Genomic DNA, 10,793 nt, shown 5'->3' with positions numbered 1-10,793 from the left:
GGGAACTGGTTGGTGGCCTAAAAGAAAGCCTGGTACAGGGGGCACTCAGCCTTCCTGCACCCACCCCACAAGAATCTTCGTTGGGTGTTTGCTCCTAGATGCCAGTGTGGCTGGAGCCTGACCTTGGGTTGTGGGGTAGAGAGAACCACGAAATAGCAGCCTTACTTTCTGCCCAAGGAACGGGAATTCTGCCCAGGGATGGGCAGCTAGCAGCCTCTGCCATGTGGCTGGGGGTCTGTTTTGAACTGGTCCCTGTTCACTTCTCCAAGCAAGAGGCCAGGTGCCCGTGTCCAGGAAGAACCTCTAAGCCAGCGATCCTGGTTTATGGCCTGGAGGCAGAGTCCTAGTTTATTACCTATAATATTTTTTTATAGCTGGCCAAAGGCACAGAGCTGGCCAGCAAAGCCTCCACATACAGCTGGGAGGTGGGGAGTCCTGAGACCAGAGCTGGGGCGAAGGGGACAGCAGAGGGACCCAGGAGGAGGCAGCAGAAGAGAGGTGGGACAAGAAGCCAAGCGGCAAGCGGTGTTGTGAAACCAGGAAGAGAACTGCCGCCTGATTTCACTCCGAGGTAAATGTTTGACTGGATGTTTGCCTTTTCTCTGACTTTTGGGTCTACGAATCGAACTGGACAGAATGCTAGTTCATGGGAAGCCATCACAAACAAGAGCCTGAGAAACAAAGAAGCATCCACGGGCAGCAGCATCCAGAGGCTGGCCACCAGAGCCTGAGAAACAAAGAAGCATCCACGGGCAGCAGCATCCAGAGGCTGGCCACCTGCAGTAGCACTCTTCAGCAAGATGCTTGCAGCCAGCACAAGGTGAGCGGCAGAGGCTGAGACGGGACATTCCAGACAGCCTGGCCCTCTTTGCTCTTTTGATGTTGCTGATTGACAGACACTGGAGAAAGGCACGGACTGGCTAATTTGCAGGCAGGCAGACACGGAAAAGGGAGAACTGTAGTAGATTTCCTCCATGTCGGTTCAGAGCTATGATGAGTGGGCAGAGCCCAGGTAAGGACTCACAGCTTCCTAACTTGGAATCCTGTCTCCATGGTTTCTTCATCTATTACTCTGGTGTAAAACTCCCTGTCCTTCCTCTCCTCTTTAATCAATGTTTCATAGTTGTCCACATTTATGGAGTACACTTTGAAGTCTTGATATGCATATGGCACACTGATTTGATCTCAAACACTTATCATTTCTTTGTGCTAAGACTCCCTCGCTCTGCATTTTGAAATATGTAGCTGATATGTTAACTCTAGTCACCCTTCTGGGCCACGAAACAGCGGCACCTATTCCTCATAACTGTAACTTTAACTGTAACTGTTTGTAGTCCTGGCTAGCCGCTTGCCAGCTCCTCCTCCGCCCCCACTGCTGTCCTGCCCTGTGCTTGTGTGAGTCAGCCTTTTCTAGATACCTATATGAACGAGGTCATGCAGTGTTTGTCTTTCTGTCCCTGGCTCATTTCACTTCCTGTAATGTCCTCCAGAGCCATTTGTTGTCTCAGATGACAGGAGTTTCTTCTTCATTTGAAGCTAAATAGTATTCCATCATACAGATGTACTGCATTTTCTTTGTCTCCTCGTCCACTGTTGGATCCCGGTGGAGTCCATATCTTGGCTATTGTGAATATTTATTAGAATAAACAAGGGTTCGGGTATCTCTTGGACATGCTAGTTCATTTCCTTTGTCTGTTTCTTCACCCGTGGGATTGTGAACTCCTAAGGAAGTTGTATTTTTGGTTATTTTAGAGTCTGTCCATGCCATTTCCCATGATGGTTGTGCTCATTACCCCGGGTGTCTAAGAGTTCTCCTTCCTCCTGGCCTCAGCAGCATTTTTTCTGCTATCTTGCTCAGAAGAGCCATTCTGACAGGAGTGAGTGAGCCCACAGCTCTGAGAGGATCAGAGAACTGGAACGGGAAGGACAGAGGATTGGGGAAGTCCTGCCCAGGTGGGGAACCAAGATTTTCACTCTGACCTGGAATCATGGCAGATGAAGAACAGAAAACAGGCCCCCTGCCTTCTGGGGGCACAGGATCTGCTCAGAATGCTGAGGGTTCCCAAAGAAGACAGGAGAGAGGGCAGCCATGGAGACAAAGAGGGCGTGATGAGTGTCACCTAGAAAAGCATGGCAGGTAGACTGAGCAGGCTGAGTTATCTCTGGATGTGGGAAGGGAACAGTGTGCTGGAGAGCCCAGGAGAAGCTGTCCCTCTCTCCCCATGTCCCCAGTGGGCTCTATGGTCAGGAGAGAAGGGAGAGGCTGAGCTGACAGGGACCTGATGCCATCAGATGTGAGTTTCTAGAGTGGTCCCTCTGGTCCTTGTGGAGGATGGGTTACTCTATGGTCTTAGTGAAGGGGATGACAGCCTGGGTTATGGGCATAGACAAAGATGAATGGATTCCATGAGGATAAAGAAGACAGCCAGAGTCACTCTGGGTCTGTGGTGTGGCCCGATGGGGCGCGTGGAGACACCACTCCCGTGAGGAGGACTCCAGAGGATGAGCTGGTTAGAGGGCTGTGCAGTTGGGGCAGGCTGACCTGTGGCTCCGTGGGACACTCTGCTCCCCAGGAGGCAGGCAGCCGTCTGTAGGCTGTGCTGAGGGGACCATCTTGTGCCAGTTGCCCCGCCCTCTTGACCTTCTTACAATGTCAGTCCTGTCCCCAAGAGCTTCGTTCAACCACAGTCTCCTCCCTGGCTATGGGCCAGCCAATGAGGGCCCTTCTCACTGGAGGCTCAGGCTTTTCTCCAAACTTAGAACACAGGGTCATTTCCCCTGCAAGAACCCTGGCCACTCTCTATCAGAATCTTATGTCCAAGTGTCTGACTATGCTTCCCAACTGGAAAATTTACACAGTGTTGGACTTTTAACTCTGCTACCCAGTGGCACTTTGGGCTTTTCCTTGGCTTCCTTGAAGTTCGCTGTGAGGTTGTGGAAGGGGCTAGCAGGAAAGGGGCTAGAAGAGCATCTACCTACCCTACAGCATATGGTGAACGGTCCTCTTTACTGGGTGGAAGGACATGAGAGGGAGTGCCGCTGTGTCGGGCAGATGGTAGGGAAGGGCTGGAAGATGGCTCAGTGGGTAGGAGCACACTCCTCTCTTGCACAGGACCTAGGTTCGGTTCCCAGCACCTGTGTCCAGTGTCTCACAACTATTTGTAACTCCAGCTTCAGGGATCTGAATTCCCTAATGGCTCCTTGGACACCTGCACATATGTAGACACACACACACACACACACACATACACTAAAATAAATATTTTTTATAACTTTCTTTTTTCCCATTTTCTTTAATCTGTATGGGTGTTTTGCTGTAATTATGTCTGTGTACCATGTATATGCCCTGTGCCTATGGAGGCCAGAAGAAAATATCATGTCCCCTGGAACTGGAGTTACAGAAGGTTGTGAGCTGCCATGTGGGTGCTGGGAATTGAACCCAGGTCCTCCCAAAGAGCAGCCAGTGCTCTTAACCCACAAGCGATCTCTCTGTCCCTGATAAAATAAATCTTTAAACCAAGAATGGTAGGGAGTAGAAATGAACCTCTCTCTCTCTCTCTCTCTCTCTCTCTCTCTCTCTCTCTCTCTCTCTCTCTCTCTTTTCTTTTCTTTTCTTTTCTTTTCTTTTCTTTTCTTTTCTTTTTCCATGATGGCTGCTCTGGGCTTTTCAGACACACATAAAAACAGCCACACATGCTCCTCAAGGAAAGGCAGCAACCAGGAGCTGGCCATGGCCAGCCAGGAAATAAACCCTAAATAAGTAGAGAGGTGGGGGTGAGAAGAGAAGAGAGCAGAGGTCTGCACAGACAGAAGAGAAGGGGCCACGGAGAAAACGGAAAGGAAGCAGGGCGTGTACGTGCGGGCCCTTGTAATCTTTCTCCTGATTCTTGGGAGCCGTTTCCCAGGGACCAGCTGAGAGCAGAGGGTCTCTGAGCCCCAGGAGCCCCAGCAACCACAGCAGAGCTGTGGTGTCACAGGGCCATTTTCCCTGTGTGGCCTCTTTGATAGAAGGGGCTGGCCGCTCAAGGGGGCAGCCGGGACATCCGAGCACAGGCGTCCTGCTCTGGCTACATTGCTGGGTTGGTCATGGGACCAACACCCTGGCTGTTAACGAAGGGGGGACTGCAATCCACCTCATGGCAATGGGCCCAGGCCAGGGAGCCCCGATACTGTAGCCCTGTGACAGTGACTCATTGGGCGGAGGAGGGGAAGGGCCGGAAGGCTGATCCTGGGAGGAAGGGCACTCTCAGGAGAGTTGGCCAAGTGCTCTGGGGTCTCGGGAAGCTGGCAGCCTGTGGAGTCCCCTTCAGCTCTCCAAACAGCAAAACTAACTAACTAACTAACTAACTAACTAACTAACTAACTAACTAACTTTTCTCTTCCTCCTCCTCTTCCACCCCCGCCTCCTGTGTTTCTCTTCAATTTTTGAAGACAGGGTCTCACCCTGTAGCCCAGGCTAGCCTCGCATCCAATATATAGCCTAGGTTGGCCTCTAACTCCCCGTAATCCAGCCCCACCCCTCAGTTTCCCCGAGGGCTTTGATTACAGGATGAAGATGCCCAGCTGGAGAAAACCTGTTTATACTCAGGCTGCCCATAGCAGAGGAGGAGTGGAGAAAGGGGAGCTGAGTGCTTGGAGGTGGACCTCAAGTCAGAGGCTAGCCTGGGCTACAGAGAGAAACCCTGTCTCAATGTCACTCTTCTTTCCCCCGACTCCCCAGAAAACCACCCAAAACAAACCTCACATGGGGCTTGAGTTCCAGAAACCATGGTGTTGTGATTCTGGGAGCTGAGTGAAGGAGGAGGTTTCACAGTTGGGGGCTCTTTCTCCCTTCCCTCTCCCACTTTTCTCCCTCCCATCCATTCCCCTCCTGTCTCCTCTCATCCATTACCTCCCTCCCTCTTTCCTCAGTGGCCACACTAATTCCCACCAAGGGTCTTACCCTCTGCACCCTCACCAGCACTGGCTGCTCAGGGGCGCCCCACATTGGTTAGCATTGGTAACTGTTGCCCACTCTTTTTTTCTTATTTTAAGAAATGAAAGTTCAAATTTGCCCATTCTGAATTATAAGGTTTTTTTAGTATAATTTTCCCTTTGTTACTGGCTCACTTGCTGGTTTTCAGACCTTGCTGTTTGCACATTTCTCTTTTTTTATCTGACTTCTTTCCCCCCTGTGCTGGCCATATGTTGGGGTACCCAGATCTTTCTACCCTGTAACCTTCCATTGCTCTGCTCATGGTCCGCTCACGGTGTCCGCTCATGGTCTGCTCACACTCCTCTGGTTGCTGGCACTGACTTTTTAATTTTCTCACTCTCAACTCCACTCCTGCTCACTCACAATTAATACTTATCTCTATCTTCCAAATGTGAACACACTCCTTTTTCTAGGCCATGCCAGGGGCATGCTGGGAGATGTGTCATGACGGGCTCTTTACACAAAAAGAGGCACAGCTGTATGGGAGTTCGTTGTAGATTATCCTGATAAAACAGATAGGCACACAGCATACATAGGGTTGTAAATACTCCCTGCTCCTTATCCAATTCCACAGAGCCAGTTGGTTGTCTCAGAATGCCAGTGTTGATCTTTGCTGATCCCTTGTCTCCGGGCAAGCCTTGGACCGCAGCTGGTCAGTGATCCCGGTTTCGACATGAGTGGTGGTGGATGCTTTATTTACACAGATGAGTCAGACAATGGACAAGAAGCAAGAAGATCCCTTGCCCAAGTGAGAAGGCCCTGCTCCATCTGTGATAGAAACTACTTTTTGTTAAGCCACAGATAAGAGTTTTTGAATCTTGGAAGAATAGTACCTCAAAAGAAAACAAATCATTTTGGGGTAACTCACAAAATGGAGCTATAAGTATAACAGGCTTGGGGCTAGAGAGACGGCCAGCCATCATGGGCACTGACTTCTCCTGCAGAGGACTCAGGTTCAGTTTTGACATGGTGGCTCATAACCTTCTGTTATTCCAGTTCCAGGGGACCTGATGACCTCTTCAGACCTAGACGTAAATGCAGACAAAACATCCATACACATAAACTGAAAATACAGAAATCTTAAAAAGAAAAATAACAGATTAAAACATCTGCATTATAGACATTTTCTCTATCATTTTTAGTCTTTCCATAGAACAGTCAACTCAGCCCTGATTGGCAGGAATCACTGGATTCCTGCCACGGCTGATCCCAAGCCTCAGGGGTCAGGAGGGCAGTATCCACAGTGCAGATGGGAGTGTACTCCCCAGGATGGAGGCATTTCCAGTCTTTACCCCTTTGGTGTAACTTCTTTAATCTTTTCTGTTTAGTTTTTGACAATAGTGTTTAATAACTACCATGCGGTGTTCCTCATGGTGACATCCGGTCCTGTCAGTCCCAAGCCAGCCTTGGCGACACCTGTGCCATTGCACACACATCACATTTTCTTTATCCATTTGTCTGCTAATTCCCTGTCTTAGCTACCACAAATAGTTCTACAGAGAACACGGGAACAAACTTTATTTCTTTTCCTTTGGATGTGCACACTCAGGAATGGTGTCACTGAGTGTGGTAGATCCATGCTTAGTCAGCTTGTCTATTTTTAGACAGGGTCTCACTATGTAGCTCTAGTTGGCCCAGAACTCACTACGTAGATCAGGCTAGCCTCTAACTCACAGAGACCCACCTGCCTGTGCCTCCTGAGTGCCGGCCTTAAAGGAGTATGCCACCATGCCCATTTCTATGCTTAGATTTTGAGGACCCCCTATACTGTTTTCCCCAGTGGTTACACTAATTTTTATTCCTACCCAAACTCAGTATTATCCTCTCTCTACAGCCTCCCCAGCCCCATTATTTCCTGTCTTGTGGGTGCTCAGGGAGGTTCTACACTGGTTAACACACCGGTGGCCCACTTACATCTTCTTCTGAGAAATGAAAGCTCAGGAGGTTGGAGAGATGGCTCAGCAGTTAAAAGCACTCACTGCACTTCCAGAGGACCCAGGTTCGATTCCCAGCGCCCACCTGGTGACTTGCAAACATCCTCCAGTTCCAGGGGCTCTACACCTTCTGACCTCTGTTGACACCAGGCAGGCACACAGTGTACTTACAGACCTGCAGGCAAAGCACTCCTCTATATAGAGTAAAATAAATACATCATTTTTAAAAAGAATGAAGTCAGGTCACTTGCCAATCTTTTTAAGGATGTTTAAATGCCTTTTTTCCCCTCCACTAGCAGCTTGCTTACTAGTTTTTAGATGCTGCCAGTCTGTATTTCTTATGTGGACTTTATTTTCTTTCTCTTCCTGGTCGTTGTTGGAGTGACTGAACTTTTCCTTTTCTGTAACTTTGTACTGCACTGTACTTTCTGCCTTTCTCTTCTGGTGGCCTGCCACTGAATTGTTACTCTGCTTTTCTAGAAGTTCATTTTTATCTAAGTCACAAAGGGAGAAGACAGAGTCTGGACTCCCATGTAAACGGGAGAGCAGATCCAGCCATCTGTTTTTTCTCTCTGCCTTCCAGGCGGATGTCATTTGGTGCTTGAGTTGATGCTGCTCAGACATCCTATCCTGAGGTACTTACCTGGCCACTGACCGTGTTTGCCGATTCTCCTGTTCTTGTTGCTTTTATTTTATTTTATTTTATTTATTTATTTATTTATTTATTTATTTATTTTGATTTTTCGAGACAGGGTTTCTCTGTGTAGCTTTGCGCCTCTCCTGGAACTCACTTGGTAGCCCAGGCTGGCCTCGAACTCACAGAGACCCGCCTGGCTCTGCCTCCCGAGTGCTGGGTCTTGTTGCTTTTAAACCCTTCTTCATAGATTCATTTCTTCTTATTGCCCTAGAATTTTCTCTAATTTTTTTCAGACAATTTATAATGGAAACTATTTTTCAGTTCTTGTGTTTATAAATATGCATTGACTGCATTATTAAATGGAATGTTACATGTGAACACATTTGGTATTTATATATTTAAAATAAATATTTACATATTCAAATCCCCGGGGCTGAGAGAGAACTGTGTTCTGCCAGTCCCTTGGCATTCTTCTGATTTTCCTTGGAGGGCACGCCCTCTAGCGTTCATTCCAGAGAGGGCATGTGTTCCCTCCACTTCCTCAGGAGGAAGGGAATAAATTCAGTGTTCACTGAGTCCTTGGCTTCCTGGGGCGGGGGTTGGGGGTGGGGAGGGCAGTCTTTTTCTGCAATGTCCTGAGGTTTTGAGTGGGTGCTCATGTATGCTTGAGAGTTCCACAGAGTATGTGCTGCCTGTGTGGGGAGCCTGGCTGTAACTGATGCCAGGTGTGGTTTCAGGCTGGCTTTCAGTGGGGGAGGGGAGGAAGAGTGTCCTGCTAGGTGTGACACTTGAGTGGCTAGCCTGTGGAGCTCCAGGCTCCCTCCAAGAGCTACTCCTGACGCAGCTACTGCCCTCTCTGTGACCCATGCATTCTATACTGGAGATGTAAATACATTGTCCCTGGCTGGCCAGTACCAAGGGCACGCTACTTGGGCTAAGTCATCCTGTCTTTCCTGCTCCTTTGTAAGCCCCATGTCAGCACTCTGTGCCTGTTTCCAGATACACTCCAGTCTTGCTCATTGCAGTTTATGGTGTGTGTGTGTGTGTGTGTACATGCCCATGTGTGCATGCACACATGTCATCATGAGCCTGTGGCGGTCAGAGAACAAGGTGCAGGCGTCCATTCTCTCTTTCCACCATGTGGATCCTGGGGACTGAACTCAGGCTGTCAGGCTTGGTGGCAAGCCCCTTTGCCAGCGGAGTCATCTCACTGGCCCTGGTCTCGCTTCTTGCGTGGGTATGGAGCTTGCTCCATGCGGTCTCACACTCTACGGTCCTGCTGGCTGTTGGCTCTTTTCTCTTTGATCTTGTCTCAGCTCTGATCGTTCCCTTTTTCTTTCAAGTATGGCTTCGTTCCTTCCTTCCCACCATGGAAGGGTTTTGTGTGGGATGCGAGACTGATGCATGTGCTCAGCTTGCCTTCTTAACTAAGAGCCAAAGTGGAACACTTCTGTCTTACTTCTCACTGCGTGAGCCCTGCCCTGTGAGATCTAGATATTTTGGATCTGTAGTGAAGTAAGCATAGGCTGCTAGGATTTTAAAGAATTCCAGGGGCTGTGTGTGTTCCTGGTCTCCCCTGAGGATTGCTCTCCCCTGAGACCTCTGAGGGACAGGAGTCACTGGCTGCAGGATGAAGGAGAAGGCTGGCTGGGTGTACTGGAGTCAGGAATGGCAAGAGCAAAGATCAGAGTCGTGATGGTGTGATGGGACATGGGCAGCAGCAGCAAGGTGTGATGGAGCCCAGAAAAGAGAGAATCCCTGTCAGGGAAAGCTGTCCTGTGTTTCTGCCTTGAGATCCCACTAGCCTTGTCCTGCACACTGAAGACACACATGGTGTGTAGTCAAATGGCTTCCTCCTGCCCCAGCAGCTCACTGGTGTTTCTGACCTTGTCTGTGAAAGACCAGGTCCACAGACTGACTTCCTGGGAAGTTAATGATGTTTTAGTCTGAGTCCTCTTGCCCACACAAGGCCCTTCCAAGGCTCTGGGAAGATGTGAAGGACTCTGGTTAAGGGATTTCATGGTCATTAGTTTTCTTTAAAATGTGAAAAACTCAAGCATTTCTGTGATGTTCTGTAAAAAGAACACCCTCCCAAACCCAAATCTCCCATGACGGTGTCATCCAGAAATGAACGGGAGTCTTAGTGTCAGCTCCAGGGATGCTGGATAGATCATCAGAGCAATGGATGACAGCAGTCCTTTTGGGAAGACAGGGAGTGACCAGGGTGGGTCTTGGGAAAGCAAGTAAGGAAGCTCAGGTGGTCCAAACTCCTGAGAGCATTTCTGCAGACTGGAGTCGGTGCTGTCCCAGTGACCGATGACATGACTTGTGGCTGTTTTCCAGGACCAGGCAGCTCAATGTCACCTGTGAGAGCTCAGTGGACGGGGAGGTCTTCCTCCATTACTCCCTCATCCCATCAGTAAGTATGGGAGCACAGGGGCGGGGTACGGAGCCAGAGGCCGTGAGAGCGAGGGGGCAGCGAGGGAGGGGAGTTTGGGACGCTGGGCAGGCCTGCATCACTCAGGGAAGAGAGCAAATGGTTTTCCTTCCAGAACCCCTACTCCGTTTCCTACAGTGTGCCTCCAAACACACAAAAGAAAGCATTTAGGGTCCAAGAGTCAGGGATATGAGACTTTTGGTTTTCTTTCTTCCTTTTTTGTGCACGTGTGTACGGGTATACATGAACATGTGTGTGCATGCATGGAGGCCAGAGGCTATCCAGGGTATTGTTCCTCGGGTGCAGTTCACCTTTGGTTTTTGTTTTTCATTTTTGAAATTAATTTGTTTACTTATGAATGCTTTGTCTGCATGTATGTCTACACACTATGTGCATGCCTAGTATCCTTGGATGCCCTTGAACTGGGGTTACAGATGGTTGTTGTGAGGTGCCATGTGGGTGCTGGGGATTGAACCTAGGTCCTCTGGAAGCAGGCAGTGTTCTTAACTGCGTCCTCTCTCTAGCCCTCACCTTGCTTTTTGAGACAGAGTCTCTCACTGAGACTTGAGGCTTGGTGATTAAACCAGAGTGACTAGATAACCAGCACACAGGAGTCTGTTTGTCTCTACCTCCCCAGTCCTGGGATTATAGATGTAGGCCACCCCATCTGTTTGCTTGTTTGTTTTAATGTAGATGCTGGGGATCGAACTCAGTTCCTCATGCTTGGGCAGCAAGTGCTTTCCTAAGCTTTCTCCTCAATGCCCGGAAAGGACTTTCCTGAGGAAGTAAAGATGGAGTTAAGATCACCTT

The 10,793-nt window shown here is 49.2% G+C and overlaps 1 protein-coding gene across 1 annotated transcript in view; it reads left to right on the top strand.

Moving 5' to 3' along the window:
* Nucleotides 1–800: 800 nt before the first annotated feature.
* LOC131902149 (stimulated by retinoic acid gene 6 protein-like) overlaps nt 801–10,793 on the top strand; it is a gene marked incomplete at its 3' end in the record, with an annotated part of 36,348 nt that continues 26,355 nt past the window's right edge. Inside the window, exons 1-2 of the mRNA XM_059253178.1 lie at nt 801–820; nt 9,890–9,965. Of these exons, the coding sequence (XP_059109161.1) occupies nt 801–820; nt 9,890–9,965 (96 nt within the window). The remainder of the gene's footprint in view (nt 821–9,889; nt 9,966–10,793) is intronic.

Source organism: Peromyscus eremicus, unplaced genomic scaffold, assembly GCF_949786415.1.
Source record: "Peromyscus eremicus unplaced genomic scaffold, PerEre_H2_v1 PerEre#2#unplaced_3282, whole genome shotgun sequence".
In the NCBI taxonomy this organism is placed as follows: Eukaryota; Metazoa; Chordata; class Mammalia; order Rodentia; family Cricetidae; genus Peromyscus; species Peromyscus eremicus.
Note: the sequence above shows the minus strand (reverse complement) of the source record. Positions and strands in the feature narration are given on the sequence as shown.